General features: G+C 42.3%; 1 protein-coding gene across 2 annotated transcripts in view; it reads right to left on the bottom strand.

The window, feature by feature from the left end:
- Positions 1–1039: 1039 nt before the first annotated feature.
- ints8 (integrator complex subunit 8) overlaps positions 1040–23953 on the bottom strand; it is a 35286-nt gene continuing 12372 nt past the window's right edge. For both annotated transcript variants that reach the window (XM_084312471.1, XM_084312472.1), the window contains exons 12-28: positions 23351–23421; positions 22256–22431; positions 15256–15386; positions 14990–15100; positions 10917–11121; positions 10480–10601; positions 6879–7063; positions 5691–5724; positions 5536–5595; positions 5375–5436; positions 4689–4807; positions 4386–4489; positions 2752–2802; positions 2592–2665; positions 2438–2502; positions 2282–2325; positions 1040–1186 (exon numbers count right to left, since the gene is read on the bottom strand). In XM_084312471.1, the coding sequence (XP_084168597.1) occupies positions 1070–1186; positions 2282–2325; positions 2438–2502; positions 2592–2665; positions 2752–2802; positions 4386–4489; positions 4689–4807; positions 5375–5436; positions 5536–5595; positions 5691–5724; positions 6879–7063; positions 10480–10601; positions 10917–11121; positions 14990–15100; positions 15256–15386; positions 22256–22431; positions 23351–23421 (1731 nt within the window). In that variant the 3' untranslated portion in view covers positions 1040–1069. The remainder of the gene's footprint in view (positions 1187–2281; positions 2326–2437; positions 2503–2591; positions 2666–2751; positions 2803–4385; positions 4490–4688; positions 4808–5374; positions 5437–5535; positions 5596–5690; positions 5725–6878; positions 7064–10479; positions 10602–10916; positions 11122–14989; positions 15101–15255; positions 15387–22255; positions 22432–23350; positions 23422–23953) is intronic.

The following is a 23953-nucleotide window of genomic DNA, read 5'->3' as shown; positions in this document are numbered from 1 at the left end:
ATTTGATGGCAAAACGTGACTCTTGGCCAAAGGTATATCTTGGTGTTGACCAACACTGACAGCAATACCTGTGAATTGGACTGCTTTCTCTAAGAGAACATGGCTATTGGAAACGTTACTACCGTGTGTTCCTCGAGTTTCAAGCCTGTATGGATGATGATTGTATAATTCCATTGTTTGATGTGAGTGGTGAAATTTTTGGGGGGGTAATTTTATATGTACAATGTACAACTAAATATATATGTATTAGGGGTGTAAAGGTATCCGTATCGAACCGTTTCAGTGTGTAGTGTACCGAATGAATAGAACGGTATGTTAACCACTAAGGCTGCCCACCGGGGGCTGTTTTTTTTCACAATTTAATATAATAATTATTATAAAAAAAAAATTACAATCGATTATTAATTTCAATATAGAATATTCGTTGACAGCAATTAGTTACTGCACACATCACCCCTGAGTGGAACATGGAAAGCCAAACTTTCCCCCACTGTACCGAACCTTGACTTCAAAACCGAGGTACGTACCGTACCGGTACACCAATATGTATATGTACAACTAAAATCTGTAGTTGGAACACTGCTTTTAAGGGGAACGCCAATGAAATTGGACCCACCCATTTTTCCTTTTCAATTCTACAGTAGTGGTCTCTGTTCTGAAACAGAAAATGTACACCAACATTCCCCTGAGTGCTCTGTCACTTATGTCAATGGAGCAGCTTCAACTTTATACTTGATGACATCACACGTTTCTGGATTTGGTAGAGTTACTCGTTTTCATTTTCAGACCAGAGGAATAACGTATATATGAATTCTGAAACTGGGCATAGTTACCCTTTAAGGCTAGGTTCAAGGCTATCAGATTATTTATAACGGGTCCCGTTAGTAAAACCAGGGCATCTATTGTTGAAATTTACTAACTGATTTATTTTACGAGTGGGAAAGACTACTTGCATATATACAACAATAGAAACGGATGAACTGAACTTTATTTGATTTTTTTTTTTCTATAACAAAAATAAAATGACTGTTTGTTTTTCCCCAACACTTATTGGTCCCGTGTCCCTATTTCAGAAGTAGAGCTTGGCCATTGCTTGTAGGAATTTCTTTTTCCTCTTCTGAGCAGCGAGCTGAAGAACCTCCTCTGGATTACTGGCATTCAGCTCCGTCTGTCCAATCGCTTTCATCTGGAGGGAGAGACAGACAGATTGGGCAGGGCGTCTGTACTGCGATGATACTGGCAGAGGAATTGTTTTTAGTGAATAGAAACCCCCCTGGCTGCACTCCATACTTGCCTACTGCTAAATGTACCATTTGGTCTAAAACAGTTGTGATTGGAGGATAAAGAGGGCAGGGTCTGCGGTCAATAAAGCACAACCTTCTACATGGTTTCTATGCAGTTTCATGATATACAAGTTGACACCTCATTCAGTTCAATGAGATCATCAGTCTGGTAAAGTGTCAACTTTCTTATTCAACTGAATGAGAAGGTGTGTCCAAACTTGACTGGTATTGTGTGTTATACCATATCTAAAATTCTTACAAAGGTTTACATGAATTTTCTTCAATTGTTTGATACAGTAAAGCTGTTATGATAAATGCGGCCTGGTTTTGAAATCTAGATTCTGAGTGAACCTGGAAGCTTTAGACTGGCAGTAAATGGGTCGCAAAACCAAAACTGTTCACACAACATGCAGGTAAGGGTTAACCACCTCAAAAACCAAACCACTGTCCTCCAGCATTTCCAAACAGCTGATGGGCTGCATTAGTAGTGAAATGGCTCCATCAAGTAATACACTGTCTTTTTCAGAGAAACAAGTGATTTCAGAATCCATAGTGGTGGAGGATGATGATTTTGTCTGCATGTTGTGTTGTAGATTAAAACTTTTGACCCAGTTTGCTTTCGGTTCGTTCATAACCGGGCCAGAACTCCGACCACAGGACTAAGTAAGCCAATAGCTTTACATCCACTACACTACTGAATGTCCAAAAATCCGAACTACCCCTTTTAAGTTACGAGAGTGATGCGAGTTAGCTGATCCAACATTGCCCAACCACTGTCGACACATCATTAAGCTCTGATTCAAATAGGCAAATACAGTCCAAGTAAGGTCTGGAAAAAGTAACATTATGGATATTATTATTTTAATGGTAACTGTCAAGAGAATGAAGAATGTGAAATCTGTCAATAAATTCCAACATAGGTACAGTAGGTCAAAAGCAAAACGTCAAGGTATAGTCTACCTAAAAAAGTTTTACCCAGACGGTGAAAAACGACTTACTGCTATCTGTCTCTTCTCACCCTCGCCCCGTTTATGGTGGATGTCTGAACACAGAGTCAAGGAGGGAAAGGAAATCACAGCAATATTTCAGGAGGTGAACTGCAGAACTCTTATTCTCACGTGAAATAATGACATGACGAAAAATGTGAAGGATACGTGTGAGATATTCCAAGATGGTGACGTCCCAGATGTAGTCATATAATGAGTCCATGGCGTCGTGACTGTGAACGATAAAACATGGCGAAACTGGAGTTAGACGAGGGCTGTAATAAATAAGTCTTAATATCGCTTGGTGTGTTGTAGGTTGTACCTGTTTTGCTCCTGAAGAGCTTTGAATGCAGTCATGTAGTCCACCTCTCTTAGGAACTGGCATAGAACGGCAACCTACACAAGAGGGAGAATGTGTATAATAATATATATAATATATATATTTAGATAAATATCAACTGTCCTCTGGGCTTCAGTCTGACCTGCGTGTGGCAGTTCATCATCGAACAGCACTTGATCATCCTCTTGAGGACCTGCAAACAGAGGTCAAAGGTCAACCATTTCAGATCCAAATCAATATGAGTGCATGGATACTTGTGACTAGCAAGCCAGGCCTCCCCTCCCATCCAGCAGAGCTGTTTGGGTGTCGGTCTAGAATCCTGGGTAGGGATGCTCGATATTGGCTATGTTACCGATACCCCGATATTGTCCAACTCTTAATTTCCGATACCGATATATGCAGGGTTTCCCCCCCAAAAAACGGAATAATTTCAGGTAATTAACATTACATATCTCTTGTTGTGGAAAAAACACAATATTATGCATACTTTTGACAATAAATAAAATCAGAATTTGTAGGTTATAGAAATGTAATTATTTTTTTTTTGAAAACCGATACCGATATTTTCCGATATCACATTTTAATGCAAATATTGGCCGATAATATCGGTATGCCGATAATATCGGACATCCCTAATCCTGGGATATTAGCTTCCATTTCCTATTTCGGTACATCCTCCAATGACTAGCGATTCATTGGCTGGTAGAGGACGCCTGCACTTGTTATTATAACCCAAGGCCCCGTTTAAACATAGTCTGGCGTGACGTTGACGAGTACAGGCCATCGTTTCACTGATTGAGAAACTGCTGCATCTTCTCACCAGGCTCCAATCCAATGCTTTAGCCTCCAAACACCATGATACATGTCATTTTCCAAGATAGGAAGCTCACTGTATAATCAGACGTGTCTTCACCCGTAGGCCTACTAGTAAACATCCCGCCAGACTATGTTTAAAATGTTCCAAATCGCCTTTGATTGCTAGCCAATAACTATTTCTTGTGGTTTTTCTTGTTTTTACTTTTCTGTTTATACTATGTTTTTAAACCTATAGTACTTTGGGATCAGCTTGAACAAAAAAAAAGGGGGGGGGGGGGCTGGAGTGAAAGCTATGAGAGGAGGGTAGGGAAGTGACAGCAGACTTCCATTGAACTATAATATCAAGGGACTCAAAGTGTTTTTTAACAGTGCTCTCTATCCATCTAAGCTATATTTACATTTACATTTAGTCATTTAGCTGACGCTTTTATCCAAAGCGACTTGCAAGTTCTGTACGACAAGTCATCAGGAAGGGCACAACTCGATCAGCTGAGTAACAATGTTCATCAGAGTGTTGCATGTTACAGTGTAGGTTAGTTTATTAGGACAAGTGCATGACAGTAAGGTTAGTTGGGGTTCGATTATTTAAAAAAAAAATCCCCATTATTTCAGATAATGGTTGAAGAAGTGCGTCTTTAGTCGACGGCGAAAGATTGGACGGGATTCGGCTGTCCTGGGTGGGTAGTTCATTCCACCATTGTGGGGCAATTGGCCATTGCTTAAAGATAGTATTCCTGAATCAATTTCATAGGGTCAATCGCATAGGTTGCCTTGGCCATGACTCTTCACCATCACTCACCAAAAGCTTATGAATATGTAAGGCTGTAACGTTTACAATCAGACGTCTTCGACGTCCTGTCCCACTCAAGTTGTCAGCCAGCTTTTCCTCCCAACGCCTGTGCACCCTCTCAAAAAACTGCCACACACACACACACACACACACCTCTCTGTCGGACCTACCTGGTCAGTGTAGATGTCGGGCGGGACCGCTTTGGTGAAGAAGTCGGAGCCGACGGCCCCAGCCTGGAGGTAGAAGTGCAACGCAGCGGAGTACTGGTTGGTCACTGCAGAGGAAGACAAAATGAGACAATAAGGACAACACTCAAAACGTGTCCGCTAGCCAGCAAGAGGACTTATCCACAACTTGCTGATCGAAACACAATGCGATAGAAGATGACAATTTTTTATCATCACAGGTGGTCACAAACGGCGTTTATTGAAAACACAAAAAGACCTTGAATCTGTGTGAATTGGGCTCCTTACCGAAGTAGATGTCGGCTTGTGTGATGAGCCAGGACTGGTTGTTGGGGTTCAGTGTGAGTGCGTAGGAGACAAGCTCTTTGACCGTCACGGCCACCGCCTCCACGTCCACCGCCTGCAGGCTGGACGACACATAAAAGATCAGCCTGTTTAGTTCTTTGCTCAATGTTCTATGGGAAAAACAAGGTTGAGTACATTTGTGTAAAATCAAAAATTTCTAGATGCAAAGCATCTCTATGATCAGCAATATCACAATTAATTCACTCACGGTTAGCCACCTGCCCCCTAGTGGTGGCTCACAAGTAGTGTTCTCTGTGTGAGCTTTGTATCTATGACACTGTGTAGCCTTGTTGAATGCAAATGTCACTTAGCTATCAATCAGATAGTCAAAAGTCTATTTTGGAATTCTAGAGCTCTACAGACAACATAAAACACTCTAGCAAACACTGCAACAGTTTAGATTTAATGTAATTAGATTACAGGAAATAAACCTGCATCCAAGCTGTTTTCTAGGAACGCAAATTCCACTGAAACCGTCGGTAGGTTTCAACGACTGGCAGCCATTGTTGTTAGCCATCATTAGGATGTTAGTTCACGCTAGCTCGACCGTACACCTCCAAAGAGTTAATTAGAAATAACGATGATGATGTCACAACGAGGAAGTGGCACGTGGCGGCGACAGCTCTTACTTGGCGAGAGACGACGGCCAGATGGAGAGATGTTCTGCTGTCACTTCGTTAACAATGTCGTCCTGGAGGAAGAAAGGAAGAAATAGAGAACACGTTTGGTCAACCGACGAGACGCCGGTCGTATGTGGCTCGTACTACGGAGAAAATGAGACAAGACTTACCCGTACGATGCTGTGGAGCCTCACAAACAGAGAGATGAGGGCCGTCAGCACCAGGGGCTCCTGGGAACAATCAGAAGAAACTCATTCAATGAAAAGACACAACGTCACCTTCACCGGGGCGTTAAGACTAGACAAAAGGTGAGACGTGTACTCACTCTCAGTTTCTTGACAAAAGTGATGAATTTGTTCCTAAAAACAAAAAAAAGAAGGTAAAGCAAGGCGGACCAGGGGAAAAATGTAATAGTTTAATTTGAACTGAAACTGAACGGAAAGATCAATCTTTTTTTTTGTATCTACTTTTTCTCTTCCTTTTTTTCTGTATTTTTCACCCATCCCAATTTAGTCGTTATGCCAATTCCCCCGTCCCCTTCCTGGTCGTTGCACGCATTTGCCCCCCCCACTTGCCGGTCTAGGGAGGGTTGATACTAGATACTATCACATGTCCCCTCCGATACATGCGGAGTCAGCCAGCCGCTTCTTTTCACCTGACAGCGAGGACTCTTACTGGGGGAGCGTAACGTGTGGGAGGCTCACACTACGTCCCCTCCCTCGCTGAGCAGGCGCCCCGACCGACCTGTAGGAGTCGCTGTTTACAACGACCAAGATACACACCGCGCCGGCTTCCCACCCGCTAACACTGCCAATTGGTTAGTATGGACGGCCGACCAAGCCGGAGGTACCGCTGACAGCTGGATTCGATACCAGTGTCTCTGCGGTGGTAGGCAGGTGCTTAGTCTGCAGCGCTTCCCAGCCACCCTCGGAAAGATCAATCTTGTAATCTATGCCTCTTTTCAGTGGATGTGTGAATATTTTCACTAAGCGTTATTTCTAATGCACCTCCCGTCCTGCAGGTGTCTCTAGTTTGCCTTGCGCAGAGTTTCTGCCCCCCTAAAAGCCCAACTGAATCCACATTCAATTGATTGAATCGAAATTGGGTAATCAGTGCAGATAACCAGCCCTAATTGCAATGTAGAGAACTTAGTAATGACAGATAATTCCATGAAAATGTTTATGTGCATCACAAATAAGTTAAGAACTTCATTGACGCCCAGGGGGGAAGTGGGTCAGTAGCAGACCACAACAAGCACGCAAAAAGTCAAAACAGCTGTGCACTATAAAATAACAATCAAAATAAAACATAAAAAGCAAACAAATATTAAATAAATAAAAATGCATATATCCAACGAATTTACATACAATAAGACCTTCATTGTCCCGAGGGTAAAATATGTCTTTGTCGGAAACGTATGCCTATGAATAAAGCAAAATAAACTGCCTCTGTGTCAAAGAGGCGCTAAAACAAAAATCTGACAAACAGACGAGGTCAAGTATTCATTCCATACCGCTGTAGGATCCCCATAGACGACTCCCTCTGTTTGATGAGCCCAATGCGGCCATCGTTGTTCCTCTTGTGCTGGACGGAGATGCTACAGATCTGCACCACGCACTCCCACAGCTCCTTGGCAGTACGCCGGCTCTCCTTAGGACCCGGGAGCTCCTTGCAAGTGGAGGCCAGGAGCTGACCGAGCTTTGAGGATCAGAATGAGGGAAGAGACGTTAGGATCAGGAAGGGAAAAGAATCGACGATCCATAGTATTCTCATGAGACGTGTCTTTTCGTTGCCATACAATATTGTGCAAAGACACAGCTCATTGGCTACGGTCGTCATTTAATGATCGCTTTTTATTGCAGATCTTAACAAAGTTTTCTGTTGGGGACATACTTTTCAGTTGAAAGAAGGAAACTTAATAAATCACAATATTGCTATATATCACAAGATATTACAATATGGTGACTCTAGTAATAATAATAATAATAATAATAATAATGCAGGACCTGTTGCAGAGGTCTTTATTCGGCATGCAACGACACAATGTTTTTTAGTGGTACACAGCGGTTAGTTTTAGCACACACACCGGAACACACACATGCATGGTCTCTTTAGTATCGCCGATGCTAGTCCCTTGAGAGCACGGGGAGAACATGCAAACTCCACACAGTAGGTGATAATATGGCAGCATGGGGCCTCCTAGTGTGCAATGCATGTCACTGTAACTTGCGTTTGTTTGTTCATTACAGAGGAGTTGGATAATTGACAGTTGTGATTGGAGGACCAATAAAAGAGGGTGGGGTTTGAGATAAGTCAATTGTTAAGGTGACAACACTGTTCCAACTCACAATACACAATGAGACTAAAGAATGCTGCGGACATATTGGACTGCATTTAAAGCTTTTATCCAAATCGCTTTACAACGTATGCCTCACATTCTCCCATTCACTCACACAGACGGGGGAGGCAACCATGCAAGGTGACAATGTGCTCATCGGGAGCAGTTAGGGGCTTTAAAGTGTCTTGCTCAAGGACACTTCGGCCTAGGTTACACTGGGGGTTTTTGTTTTCGTTTTGTTGCTAAATTAATAAGTTTGCTGTCCCTGTTACATAGAAATGCCGTTTTGGCAGGAAAACGTGTTGCCCTAGCGGGAACGGTGAAAAGGTGTTTTCGTTTTGGATACTCGCCGACAACGTGGCCGTGTAATCTGCGAGGAGCCGTTTTTGCTCAACGCCCATGCGCAGTAGACTGTCAGACTGCAGTGTAACCTACAGCCCGCGCGCAGCACCATGTATATCCCTCCTGTCTGGCTGTCTGTCCCGAGCCCGGGGAGCAGCACCGAGCAGCAGCCGAGGAGCAGCCCCCATGCCCCGCGCGCCTCATCTTTCCTGCCTCGAGCAGCACCGAGCATAACGCCATAACGTTATTTCGCGAGCCCAGCTGTCAGAAACTGTACATTGTAACGTTAACACAGCCCAGCTGTCAACTGTACATTGTAACGTTATGTTATTTCGGGCGTTTTATTCATAATGTTATTTCGCGCGACTGTACATTGTAACGTTAACACAGCGCACCCTAACTGCTTGTGTATTCTAGCAGTGTTTTAGATGTTATTTTGTACAGTACCTTTATCTGCACTGAAACATACATTTCTACAGTACATGCAGTTGTTGAGGTAGATAACCGTGATTATGTTTATTTATTTATCTATCTCTCTGTGAGCAAAACCTATTAATATTACATATGTGTTGGCGGAATCGCGTCAATGTTTGTTATGAATAAAACGCCCAAAATAACATAACGTTACAAAGTACAGTTGACAGCTGGGCTGTGTTAACGTTACAATGTACAGTCGAACGAAATAACATTATGAATGTCCGAAATAACATAGCATTACAAAGTACAGTTGACAGCTGGGCTGTGTTAACGTTACAATGTACAGTCGCGTGAAATAATGTTATGAATGCCCGAAATAACATAACATTACAAAGTACAGTTGACAGCTGGGCTGTGTTACAATGTACAGTCGCACGAAATAACATTATGAATGCCCGAAATAACATAGCATTACAAAGTACAGTTGACAGCTGGGCTGTGTTAACGTTACAATGTACAGTCGCGTGAAATAATGTTATGAATGCCCGAAATAACATAACATTACAAAGTACAGTTGACAGCTGGGCTGTGTTACAATGTACAGTCGCGCGAAATAACGTTATGAATGCCTGAAATAACATATCACAAAGTACAGGTCCAGCTCTCACAGCTGAGTGTGGACGACAGCGGGGACGAGGGAGAGTAACTACCTCCCCGCGCATGCTCAGTGCTGAATTCGAGACGTGATCCGTTGCGGTCTGACCAAGCCTCGTTCTGACAAAACGAAACTGCTCAGGTTGCAAAACGAATATCTAACTCTGCTGCCACGTGCGTTGCGCTCTGGAAAGCGAAACTCACCTGAAAAACTAAACGAAAACAGCCTAGGTGTAACTCCAGCCTTCGACACGCTGCTGGGAGGAGCCAGAATCGAACTGATTACCAGACGCCCGCTCTACGCCCTGAGCCACTGTCGCCCCCAGGCGACTAATAATAATACATACGCATCTAGAGAGAAAATTATATTAATATAAGAGGGTCTTTTCAGGAGGAAGGGTAGTTTACACATTAGATGTTAAAGAGGCAGGTTTGTGATAAGAAGGGTCACCGGTTCGGATTCCCTGACTGACTAGGAAAAGATTTGGCGGAACTGAATGAGTGTTACTCTACTCTGCCTCAACAACTACTATCAATGCACCCTTGAGCAAGGCATTTAACCAACAATCACTCTAGTCAAGCAGCAGAACTGGCAACATTACAATACTGTAATTGTGATGGGCAGTGTGGGAGTGTGCAACCTCAAACGCTTATATTGTTATATTGTGTGCAACTACTCCCTCTTGACAGTTGCTGTAAAATAAGAATTTACTTTTATAATAACTTTCATAGAAAAATTAAAACGTAAGTAAATAAACTAGTGCCGTCAATAGATTAAAATTAACTAATTAATCTCACCATTTTCTGTAATTAATCTACCGGTAGATTAATCTAGATTAAAAATAGCATTTTTCTACTTAATACCGAAGCTTGTAACAGATATTTACTTGAGAAAATCATGGAATTAATGTAAAATGAACACAAAGAAAGTATATTTAGATTCAAAGACTATTTTAATAGCTTTCTTTGAATACAGTTTCTCTCCTGTGAAATACAAATGTTCAACAAAACCATCAACATTGACTCAGCTAGACCTCTTTCTTATATCCACGGCGCTAACAGAAATAAAAACAACCCAGGCCTATGTTAAAGTGCAGATTGGCTTAGAGGACGATAATGTCTTGTAGTATGAACTACCAGTAATATAAATCATATTAACAAAAATGTGTTCCATCTTCATGTCAGATGATTTTCAAAAAGGTGCATGAGTCGATGCAAAAAAAAAGAACAAGCAAATATACTGCTGAAAGTTCAGAACGTTGAAGATTTTTCACTCCATAGATTAATCTAGATTAATATAATTTTAATTAATCTCCAAAGTTAAAGCATTAACTTTGACAGCCCTAAAATAAACCAAACGTACCTTGATGTAAGGGTTGTTCATGACCAGAGACTGGGGCACCTGCAGAGTCAGATAGTCGTTCTCTCTCCAGTTCAGCATGAAGGCAACGCACTCCTCCCCGACCACCTGGCGCAGGGGGAGATCTGCAAACACACACAGAGTATTAAATCAGGGAACCTACACCACAACACCACCTCTAGGCACACTACCGTACATGTCCAATGATTTGTTTTGGGTCAATGGACAGAAATGATCCCAAATAAGATATAATCCATGGGAGACATTTGACATCTTTCTGTGTCAAGAATTTCAAGTTGCTTTTATTCCTTGATATCGGGTAATTCTCAAGATTCTCAGGCGGCGATGCCAAATTCTTGGCAAAATTCTAGCCCGATATCGGCCTCGCTATCCGATGTGATCAGAATTGTATTGAACAGCAGCAGCATCCGGTGACCCACCGTGGATCCTCATCTCCAGGTACCCTCGCACCCTGCTGACCAGGTCGGGAGGAGGCCTCTCCCTGCTGCCCTCGGCCGCCACCGTCTCGTGGGCGCGCACCTCCAGCAGCAGCATCTCGTTGAGCATCACCTGCCGCAGCTTGGGGGAGAACTCCGTCACCAGCTCCAGGCAGGAGGAGAACAGCAGCCTCGCGTGGACAAAGTCCTGACCGGGGGGGGGGGGGGGCAACACAGCAGCAAACACATCATTTGCATGTTCTTGGTATCTAGGGACATCTATGGACTCCATGTAATCTATGGACTCCAGACTAATGTATTGCCAGTGTCAGAAATATTGCTAGAGTAAATTGTAATGAACCAAAAGGAATTATTATTATTAAATTATTATTTTCTTTTCATCTTTGACGGTGAATAACACCATTACTAACATTGACCAGACGTGAAGAATTGAGTCACTGAGCTCATTCAGCACCTTCTTGAGATCAAGTGTACTAAGAATCTAAGCAAATTAACAAAGGGAAGATGATTTACAGGTTTTTTTGTAGATACAGTACTGAATTTTGCCATCCGGACACATGCTATATGAATATAGAATATCAGGCCTATAAATTACCTTATTATGGCCAAGTCATACATCTATGGATCAGGCCAAATCGCCTCTTTCCAATGGCAGAGTTAAATCTGGATTTAGTACCACCAGGCCCCCGTTACAGGACAGCAAAGACCATCAATGAAATCTACTGTAAGTACAGTTACTTTTGTATAATGTCCATAGCTCTGCCATTTTTGACCGGATTGCGATGCGTTTTTAAAATGTTTGCGACGTTCACAGAAAGGTAAAGAAACAATATACGTTGTATTTTATGGCAATAATGTTCAGGTTTGTTCGACCCATGAGGTATAATCACGAAAATCACGTCAATATAAATTTTCTTCACATCAGCCAGATACAGCTTTGACAGTGGCTGGTGTGAGCTGGGCTTTGTGCTTTCTGTATTTTTCACCCATCCCAATTTAGTCATTAGATTCAAGATTCAAGAGGTTTATTAGTCGCATCCATAGGGGAGAACGGGGGACGTTGTCACACGGGTAGGTTGTCACGTTCATTATATTTCACCACCAGAAGGTCCTGTCTCCCATACTTTGGAATTTAAGTGTCCATAATTGGGGTCAGGGTTCACCTACATTGTCATCTTTTGAGTGAAACAGCTGAATTTGAGGTGAGAGGACTTTTTGTGTTTTTTATGTCCATTTGTAAATATTCCGCTCCTCAGTATTTTTCTTCTAGGCACAATTGGTTTATAATAGAGGTGGGCATAGATACATTTTTTAATCTAGATTAATCTATCTGCAATCCTGGAGTTAATCTAGATTAAAATGGCTCATTTGAAGTCTGCCGAAGGCATTCAAAATATGTGTGTTCTACCTAGGGATGGGTATCGTTAGGATTTGATCGATACTACTACTCTTATCGATACTGCTTAACGGTTCGGTACTTTATCGACATTGCTTTATTATTTATAACTTTATAAATAAATATTATTTCTTCAGCAACAGCAGCAGCAATGTTCTTTTATATAACTTTATAAATAAATTATAAATAAATATAATAAAAAAATATTTCTTCAGCAACAGCAGCAACAATGTTTTAAATGTGTCTGAATTATAGACTTTTTATAATAAACAACAAATGTAAGATAGAAAAAACTATATACACTGAATGATTAGTTGTTACCTAAAGCCCTTGGACTCCACTGTAGAGAAAGGGTGCAGGCCTTTGACAACAAACTGGGTCACAGCCCTGTGACACTCGTCCCCCCTATCCTCTGTCATCCTTCCTAGCTGCTAGGGTGAAGGGACTTGGCTTGGCTGGGACCGGTGGTGGTAGAGGGAGGAGGGGTGGGCTGGGACATGGTGGCTGTGACGATCTATAAAAAGTTGTCATCTTTCAAATATATTTGTAGCTAAACAATTAGCTAAGCAATTATATTTGATTTATTAGCCTATTCGTAATAATTCGTTATTAGCCTAGCTAACTCCGTATTATCTTGGCTTACCTGCAGTGGACGTGCATGGAGATGGAACACTGCGAGCAAAGCAGTCGAAAACGGCGCATTTCTGCAGACTAATGTTATGTTTTGACAACATATGTTTTGACAAATTGCTTGTATTGCCACCCATACTTGCAAATGTTTTATTGCACTTGTGGCAACGTGCGTTGTCGGCATCGACTTTCGTAAAGTGTACCCAGACTTTCGTTTAGTTCTCTCCGCCATGATGAGCGCAGAGCTCGGTCTGTGTGGCTGCACGCTTCAGCAGCACAGAGCCACGGAGAGGCCCCTCCCTTATTAAGTACCCGTATGTGTATTTTCTGTGAGTGTGAGTGGCTCGCTGAGTCGCTGCGGCTCGCTTCTCGTGCAGACAGAGAGAGGAGAGGAGACCCAAGTTTGAAAATAGATTATCGGCGTAATTTTTTTTTATGCACGATAATAGTCCGGCGTTAACGCAACACGTTAACGCCGTTAGCGGCCCAGCTCTAGTTTATAATGAAACAATTATTACCCTTAAAAAGTGTGAAGGGATAGCTATAGTTTAGATTGTTGTTAGCTAGCTAACTAGTTGTTAGATGGCTGTTAGCCTTGATGCTATCAAGACATTCCAGTTGGGGTTGGTCGTCACATTTTCTTTGGGGTTGGTTGTCACATGTTGTGTAGGCTATTATTGTTAGGCCAATTTATTGTGTTCTTATTTTGTTATATAGGATGGCCTAAAGATGCGTTTCCTGTTTATGTTCACGTTAAGATGCATTAAGTTATGTATTTGTCAACTTGTCAATGCAATTAAACTTTCAAATTTAGTTCTGCCTTCTTGTCTTCTTTTTAAGATTTTCCCATTAAAACACATGGTGACAACCAACCCCATAGTGTGTGACAACCATCCCCATGGTGGGGTTGGTTGTCACAATGTGTCAGAGTGTCTTTGATAGGTGATTAACTCTTTGTTACAATACGTTGGGAAATGAGAGGGATACACATTTCAAGCCAACATCTTAAGCTTCAATTTAATGTAGGAATGACTATTGAAAGATGTTTTGATGATGAGCATTTCACACTAGAGTAAAAAGTGTGACAACTATCCCCGTTCTCCCCTACACAAGACATATAGTGATACGATATACGTTATGCCAATTCCCTTCCTGATCGTTGCGCGCATTGCCCCACTGTCGGCCCGGGGAGGGTGTAGAACTACCACATGCCTCCTCCGAGTCGCCAGACGCTTCTTTTCACCTGACAGCGAGAGGTTTCACTGGGGGAACATAACGCGTGCAGAGGTTCATGCTATTTCCCCCAGATCCCCTCCCTGCTGAACAGGCGCCCCAACCGACCAGTAGGAGTCGCAGTTTACAACGACCAGGACACATACCCCACCGGCTTCCCACCCGCTAACACTGGACAACTGACCAAGCCGGAGGTACCGCTGACAGCTGGATTAGATCCTAGAGTCTCTGCGGTGGTAGGCAAGTGCTTAGTCCACTGTGCTACCCAGCCGCCCCAAGGGTAGTGTAGTTTTTATGAAATGTCAACATCCATCGAAAGCCCTGGGTCTCCTCTTTCTTAGGACTACAATGATTTCATGACGGCGTCATTTGCTCGCGTCTAAATCATCCGGTTTCCGATGCGCAGAGATTTTTATAAGCTCATATTTAGCGAATAACACTTAAAATCATTGGTAAACAAACGTAGTGCTGAAAATATACACTTCGATATATAAATATAACCGTTTCGATAGGGTTAGGGTCTTTACTCTTGGCTACATTTGAAAAAGAAACGCAACATTACTTAATACGGACTGTATTGATCTATTTATGACATGAAACAAATCTCGGCCCGGTAAAGTTTATTTCTGTGGGAGTTGTTCCTTCTCTTCTTTGGGGGTGCTGTTGTACCTTTGTGAGCCCCGTGAAGCCACATTGAGACATGCCATGTGATTTTCGGGGCTTTACAAATACACTGACAATCTGACTTGACTCAGGTTCATTGCGATTGTCGTGAACGCTGAACATCCCAACACACCTTAATGGAGATGCAGTGGAGGCCTTTGGCCATGAGGATGTAGACCAGGTCTTTGGTCAGGTTGTCTTTGATGCCCAGGATCACGTTGATGTAGTCTGGAGGAACCTCCCACTGCACACACGCACGCACACAAAGAAAATAAAGATAACAGCCATGGTGAGAACACAGCTACATGACTAGTGCAGGAGTATACGAGTAAAATGTTTTCCTCTATTGTCCATTCTGATATTCTATGAATTCTCAATAGTTGTGTGTGGAGGTCTGACCTTGCCGTTGACCCTCCAGAAGGGCCGCTCAGCCATGCCGTGGAGCTCGATGAGGATCTGTCTGATCCTGCGGGGCTCCAGGGACAGGATGAGCTGCTGCTCCAGCTGTCCGATGTTCACACTGGCCGAGGCTGGGGGGGGCACAGAGCACTCACATCACATTCACACATACCAACTATTTGCCTGTTTTATTCTCCACCCATCTATCATTCATAGCAAACATCTTTGCTTATTATTATTATTATTATTATTATTATTATTATTATTATTATTATTATTAGTGTGGGTGACCTGGCGAAGCCAGGTTGCCACCACACTATAGTTTTTGTTCATTAGTGTGGGTGGCCTGGCGAAGCCAGGTTGCCACCACACTATAGTTCTTGTTCATCTTTTTATTAGTGTGGGTGACCTGGCGAAGCCAGGTTGCCACCCACACTGTAGTTAGTGTGGGTGACCTGGCGAAGCCAGGTTGCCACCCACACTATTGTTCTTGTTCATCTTCTTTATTCCACCGAATTTTCCAAACACCACTCGTGCCAGAGCGTTCGCGCCCCATACACGTTAAAGGTATCAAAACGAGCGGCTTGCCTATGGCAACAGCGGTATTCGAACTCGTAAAGTTTCACCGCACCGTCTGGCTACGAATCGACTTTAAACGGTAAAATGTCGGTCCCATTGGAAATGCATTGCAATTTAGAGTGTAGCAGCTGAAATCATCTTTTTTCCCCTACCTTGGGTGAATTGCGAGTGTGATCTCAATTTTGGACGTAGAAATAAACAAACACATCAAAACGATGACACGGCTGTCAGTCCGCTCACAAAAGAAAAATAAATGGAATTGGACATTTCTATCTCAACTGACGACCATTTGTTTGAAGGTTCTCCTCTCCATTGACCGCCATGCAAATCCACTCTAGGAATCTCTTTTTTCCAACTCTTTTTTACCCTTCTGTTCCGATCGCCGAAGGAGTGCCACAATATCGCACGAATGCCACAATATCGCACACAACCCTTCGCCTACTCGTTGTAGTGCTCTTGTGCGAGTCACACCGCTTCATCTCTTATAGTTTTCTTTTAATCAACGTGACAATGCAGTCATGCATCTGCCTCCATAGAAATGCATTGGATAGAAAATGCAAGTCATAGTGATTGCGTCACCTGTGTGGCTCGTGGCTCACTCATGATTGGTTCAGCCTAACAGCTGTGTGGCTCGTGGCTAAGCTGCCAATGACCTCATCCACTTTAACCCATCATTGCCCATCACTGTGTTGCAGTACTGAATTGCTGGACAGCGCCCTCTGTCTTGTGGGTTGTGTCATTGTACTCAGTAGGGATATCCTCTTTCATTTTTCATTGGTCGATGTTGACCACCTTTCATTGGTCGATGTTGACCACTCCCCCGATCCTTAGACCACGCCCCCTTAGGCCACACCCCCTCAGTGTATCTCTTGAACCGTTTGTTGTAGAGACTTGCGGATTGTGCCATTGTACTCGGTAGGGATATCCTCTTTCATTGGTCGATGTTGACCACTCCCCCGATAATTAGACCACGCCCCCTTAGGCCACACCCCCTTTCAAAAACTCGGAAAAATCCGAAAACTCGAAAAAATCCGAAAACTCGGAAAAATCTAAAATCCGAAAAAGTTCAAAAACTCGGAAAAATCCCAAAACCCGAAAACTCGGAAAAATTCGAAAACTCGGAAAAATCGAAAAAGGTCAAAAACTCGGAAAAATCCCAAAACTCGGAAAAATCCGAAAACATCAAAAATCCGAAAAAGTTCAAAAACTTGGAAAAGTCCGAAAACTCGGAAAAATCCAAAAACTCGGAAAATTCCTAAAACTCGGAAACATCAAAAATCCGAAAAAGTTCAAAAACTCGGAAAAATCCCAAAACCCGAAAAAATCGAAAAAGGTCAAAAACTCGGAAAAACCCCAAAACTCGGAAAAATCCCAAAACTCGGAAACATCAAACATCCGAAAAAGTTCAAAAACTTGGAAAAGTCCGAAAACTCGGAAAAATCCTAAAACTCTGAAACATCAAAAATCCGAAAAAGTTCAAAAACTTGGAAAAATCCCAAAACCCGAAAACTCGGAAAAATCGAAAAAGGTCAAAAACTCTGAAAAATCCCAAAACAAAAATCCGAAAACTCGGAAACATCAAACATCCGAAAAAGTTCAAAAACTTGGAAAAGTCCGAAAACTCGGAAAAATCCAAAAACTCTGAAAATTCTGAAAACTCGGAAACATCAAAAATCCGAAAAAGTTCAAAAACTCGGAAAAGTCAGAAAACCCGAAAACTCGGAAAAATACGAAAACTGAAAATTCCGAAAACTCGGAAAAATCCAAAAAAAAATTAAACTCGGAAAATTCCAATCTTCAAATGATCTATGTTGACCACTCCCCCGATCCTTAGGCCGCGCCCCCTTTTTGTATCCTTTGAACCGTTTGTCATAGAGACTCGCGAGAGACCCTCTCCCGTTGGCCGGCGGTGCACAGGCGTCACCCACACTTTCACAATTTCCCCCGCGCGGAATTGTCTAGTTATTATTATTAGTGTGGGTGACCTGGCGAAGCCAGGTTGCCACCCACACTATTAGAATCTATACTCTTTTTATTCTTCTTTATTCCACCGATTTTGCAAACACTACTGATATCCTCTTTCATTGGTCTGTGTTGACCACTCCCCCGATCCTTAGGCCGCGCCCCCTTTTTGTATCTTTTGAACCGTTTGTCATAGAGACTCGCGAGAGACCCTCTCCCGTTGGCCGGCGGTGCACAGGCGTCACCCACACTTTCACAATTTCCCCCGCGCGGAATTGTCTAGTTATTATTATTATTATTTGGATAATTGGATATATAAAAAACTTTATTTTTCATTATTCTTTTTTTCCTTTTATTATAATGTAAAATATTGTAAGGAAGGCAGGGCTCCAGGGTGCGCCCGTTTTGGTAGCATTTTGCGACCAAATCTCAGTGCCGTGCAACTGGATGTTTTCCCTCGTCGCACTGGTGCTCCCAGCTCCCAGCAGGTCTGTCGGTCTGTGTGTATGTGTGTGTGTATAATTTGTTCCCCCCGTGGCCATGTGCGTTCTATAAAAAATAAAAAAAAATCTCTGCCTTTGATTGGCTATAACACGTGCATTATGCAAAGACCAGCCCCGATCTGGCTCTGATCATCACCCTGCCATTATTATTCGCTGAATGACGGGATAAACAAAAAAGCCATGTGAGAATTGAAACGATAAAAAACACAGCGTCTCATACTGGTTTCATAATACAACGTTTCCGAATGGACGTTTGGATTAAACAAAGTGTATGCAGTGATGCTTTCCCAGCGGAACACAAGCTGCTTAACGTTACACAGGTATGTTATACACGTTAATTAAGCGATGTAACGTTAGACCGCAGCCCTTTAGCTTTAGCTAACGTTAAGATAGCAGGAGCCGTCGGCCAACAAAGCTGTTTCAACAAATGTATTCACAAAATGTATTATCATTTAAAACGTTATTCAAGCCTTCCGTGACCAGTAAGTAGGTACATCTACTACTCCGCAGCAATGTGCGCTATGTGCTTAAACTTTGCTAGTCAAGACTCGACAGTATGCTTACGCTGGGTTGAGGCGCGGGCGGAAGTGGCCATTTTTCAAAATAAAATACCCGAAAGACTATTAGTATAGGGAGGTGTAGTGGTTACTTCCTGGTCTATAGGGAGGTGTAGTGGTTACTTCCTGGTCTATAGGGAGGTGTAGTGGTTACTTCCTGGTCTATAGGGAGGTGTAGTGGTTACTTCCTGGTCTATAGACCACCGCAACACTTCCGGGATTCTGAAATCGGGGAGGAGATAGCAGGGGGAGCATATGAATGAATGTGGATGAGAGCCGTGATGTAAGTGGTTGCAGCTACGGCTGTGGGGTGCTAGAGACATGATCGAATAGACTTGTATGCGCCTGAATCTCCTGAACACGGCGCGACCCATTCCTAATCGATCAGAACTAAATCGACCGAGATCGGCGCAGATTGTCAACGGAGTCTGGACGACGCGAGATGACGCACGAATGAATGTGGACTGTTCCATCAGAGGGGGAGCTTCGGTGGTAGTGTGAGTGGCTACAGACCACTGCACTTAAATATAAACATTAGTCTACCTGGAGACTCAATGAGGTTGACACTTGAAAAAGGCCACAGGCCGAAACGTTGTGTTCAAGTACATTAAAACTTGGGAACACTAGACGGTGTGCAGACTTTTTTTCCACAAACATTACAGATCTACTTCGAGTCTAGCACCCGTGACTACATTTGGGATGTGCGTGAGTCTTTTCTACTATGTAATTGTAGATGTCGCCATAAGACGCGTCTGGCCATTTAGTGGGATAATTTTTTCATTATCCTGTTCGGCTGAAAGGACACTGGCCACCGAAGCTCCCCCTCTGATGGAACAGTCCACATTCATTCATGCGTCATCTCGCGTCGTCCAGACTCCGTTGACAATCTGCGCATGTGTATGGGGAGTAGGTGCTGGAAAAGGGACTTGATCTCGGCCGATTTAGTTCTGATCGATTAGGAATGGGTCGCGCCGTTTTCAGGAGATTCAGGCGCATACAAGTCTATTCGATCATGTCTCTAGCACCCCCACAGCCGTAGCTGCAACCACTTACATCACGGCTCTCATCCAAATTCATTCATTTCCTCCCCCTGCAATCTCCTCACGAGCTCAATGTAACACGGAAGTGCAGTAGTCTATAGGGAGGTGTAGTGGTTACTTCCTGGTCTATAGGGAGGTGTAGTGGTTACTTCCTGGTCTATAGGGAGGTGTAGTGGTTACATGATTGCTGTTTCCGGCCGGTCCATCATCTTGAAAACACAATGTATTTGCCCATTGCCCATTTCTAAATTGTCTCGTTTAAAACAAATAAAGCATCAACATTTGCATGGTGTACCTTTCTGTGCTTATTCATCCACAATCTATAGCTCAACATGAAAATATTCGCAATTAATTGTAAAAAAAAAAATCGCTGAATTTTATTTCAACCAAAAATGCTTAACAAATAATGTTAGTGATAGAAGGGAACTCATTTTGTGCAAAAATGGAAAGTTTCCAAATGTTCATGAGGTAGAATTGTTACAATAGCCGATAATCCATTTTCCCAAAGATAAATCCCTATACGGATGGACCTCGCAGGCGGTCCAAAGTGACGTCAGACTACACCTCCCTATTTAGGAGCAAATTGTTTGCATGATTAAAAACGATGGTTCGAACATCCGTTCGAAAAACCCTGGCGAATGTTCAAATTCCAAAAACAGGCTTGGGACAGCTCTAACTGGAGCTGAGCTGAATGTGTTAAAATAGACATAAAAAGGTGAAGGATTGGACTTTGCGAGCTAACTGTAATACAATGTTATTTTTTACAATAATTTACATAACATTAAGAAATTACTAATGTGTATGGAAACTGACAAAAAAGGTAATGGTAAAGGTAACGCTTAAATGTATTATTGCAGCGGCAAAAGGCGCAGTGGACATTTTTGGGTGCACCTAAATGATGTGCACCTAAATGAAAAAGTTAGGCACACTGGTGCAACCAATGTAAAAAGTTAGTCTGGAGCCCTGGAAGGGGCAGGGCTTGATATGTTTTTTACTTCCCCGTTCCTTCTCGAACACTTATTGTATGGAAATAGTCTTTGACTATTTACTTTTTTTCTTAAACTTGTTTTATGTTTCTATGTTCGAGACAAATCAAAATCAAATCAAATCAAAATCAAATTCATAGCAACACTATATTATCCATGACATCCTGTTGGGGGATCCCCTTTGAACAGCCCATCTGAGGTTTCTCTCTTCCATGTCGCCTGTGGTGCTTTTTTCCTATTGCTAGGTTTTTAGTGAGTCGTTCCTCATCTTCATTGGGGAATGTCTGGGCATTCGCATTATTTGGATATTTATGGTGTCAAGAAGACTTGTACAGCCCATGGGGGCATTACCTTGTAATTTTGGGCTTTACAAATACATTTGATTTGATTCACAAGTTTGAGCTTCTTGTCGTCAACTGAGTGAATGGATGACGATTGCGCTAATGACGATGACTGAGGTAGGATTAAGTGAGGACAGGTTTGTACGCAGCAGGGTGATCTCAACCCCAGGTTGTGGATACCAAGGTTGAGCTGATAACCCCCTCTTTATTAATATTATTAATATTTTATTCTGGTTGTTTATTTATTAATTGACCTAACAAATCTAAAATGTAAGGAGGGGAATAGGATGGTGGGATGCAAGGAGACAGCTCGGATACTGAGAGTATACCGTTTCAATTCAGCAGGAGGAGGAATATGATGGATGAGAAAACGGTCCAGGACATTGGACCTCATTCACTAACGCACTTATGAAAAGGTTATGAAGAAATGTCTTCTTAATTCCACTTACGAAGTTCTCGGGCCGATTCTGGCATTCACAAAAGGTTTCTTATCTGGGATTAGTCTTAGCCAAGAACAGGATTTAAGAATGCGAAAAAACAGTCATAGATAGGACAGATTGGTGTGCGCCCGTGTTCTTAAGGGCTTCATTTGCGAGAAATCAGTCCTTGAATGAACATAAGCTGACAGGAGGCTCAACAACAACAACAGGCGTTTAGGAATTGAATCCTCAAGCACTTTCCCCCCAGAAATTACCACACACACTCCAACGACATCACATTATATAAAGGCATTTAGCAGTGACTTATAACACGTGCAAACAGATTGATATCCCTTTTACAAGAGAGAACATATGTGTAATGGATATTTTAATGTGTACTATATTTGCCAAAATAAATGAATTCCAATCAAATCAAAAGAATGAACACTCGCTATTTTGGACCTTAGATAATAGCAAAGTTATCCTTTAACCTCAATGGCATTGTATTATAACACAGCAATACGGTCATCATCATCATCATGATCATTCCTTTACCTCTATCCAAGTAATGTACATCCTGTCCAACATCTAGAGGAAGAACAGAGCGGCGTACCTGGGATGTCGTAGAAGGAGGGCAGCGGCTTGGCGCTGAGGTTGATGGTGGCCGACCTCTTCCTCATCTGCTCCACCAGGACCTTCCTCTCCTCCTCCTTCAGCAGCTCCATGAACAGCTTGTGGGACGACACCACGAACACCAGGGGCAGCTCCTCCAGGCTCTCGCACAGCGTCCTGCCACGGAGGGGGGAGGGGAGGGGCACATGGAGGTACCGTGTGGGTCTCGTTACATCCTCATGTTTGGCCAAACAGCTCGTTACTGCCTAGGCATAATAATACACTTTATTTATAGAGCCCCTTTCATGCAATAGAAAGCGGCCCAGAGTGCTTTGACAAAACAAAATATGAAATAAAATGTACAAATACAAATTAATAATAAAAAGCAGGACAAATTGCATATCACAAGCAATAAAATAAATAGAAAGAAGATTTTTTTTTATATAAAATGATTGAAACAAAAGGAGTTACTAAATACAGTTAAAAGCCAAGCCAAATAACTTTTTTTCTTAGTCTGGTTTGTTCATAAAAATAAATAAAATAAGAGAACTTGAGATCAAGCAAGAGTTATTTTTTTTTAATGGTCAACTGTTCTGGAATGTACTTGAAAGTACTGCGTTTTACTTTTACCTCGAAAGTGCTTGAGTTTACAAAAGGTCCTTTGCGCTATATATATATTATTCCTATTGCTGCACTTGATCTGTTGGTCTGTGTAGTAGCTAATACAGGATTTAGCTGCTTAAACGTATGTATATTCATTGATTCACTCGTATACCAAAATTAATTTTAATTGAACATTTTTGCATCAAATATTGATATGCGATTAAAATGTGATTAATTCCGATTAATTAACTATAAAGTCTCGAATTAATTCGATACATTTTTTTAATCGAGTCCCACCACTAATTATTATCATCATTATTATTATTTTTCTGACTATGTATTGTTTTAAATCGATTGCGTGTGTCCCGTTACATGTAATGCTTTGTACACTCGGCGCCATTGGAAATTAGGGTCTCCCTCTCCCTCTCCTCCCGATTTTAAATAAAGTATAAATAAAGACATTTGTAAAAAATAAAAGTGTGATCTCACGCACTTCATGAAGATAGCCATGTTCCTCCTGGAGGTCTCGGACGGACGATCCTTCTCCAGCGACCGCGTGCAAACCTGCAGCACAATAGAATAGAATAGAAATCCTTTATTTATCCCAAGGGAAATTCTGCACTACAGATCGCTCACAGTAAACATTTAGGTATTCAAAAACAAAAGTCACGAATAAGAATACAAATACAAATAGAGAATAAAGTATGGTCCGGGTTATACATTCTGGTATGTATATACATTCTAAAATATAAAATATATAGCCAAAAATATACAGTAAAATGTACAGTAATAAGTGTAAGATTGTAAAGTGTCGGTTTAAAGGTAAAGGTCCAGGAAGATTATGCCAGACTGTACCGTCCCCCTGTGCTCAGTGAGGCACAGTGATGCGTTATAAAGCCTGATGGCTGTCGGAATGAAGGACTTCCTGTGCCGTTCAGTGTTACATCTTGGGAGTCTTAGTCTAACACTGAACGTGCTCCTTCTATCCGCCAAGTCTGTGTGTAATGGGTGGGAGGGGTTGTCCATGATGGCGTGGAGCTTAGCCAGGCTCCTCCTCTCCGCCACCACCTCTAGAGAGTCCAGCTCCACCCCTACC

Source organism: Notolepis coatsorum (assembly GCF_963971535.1).
Source record: "Notolepis coatsorum genome assembly, chromosome: 4".
Taxonomy (NCBI): Eukaryota; Metazoa; Chordata; class Actinopteri; order Aulopiformes; family Paralepididae; genus Notolepis; species Notolepis coatsorum.
The sequence above is the reverse complement of the archived record's forward strand: the minus strand, read 5'-3'. Positions and strand labels throughout refer to the sequence as shown.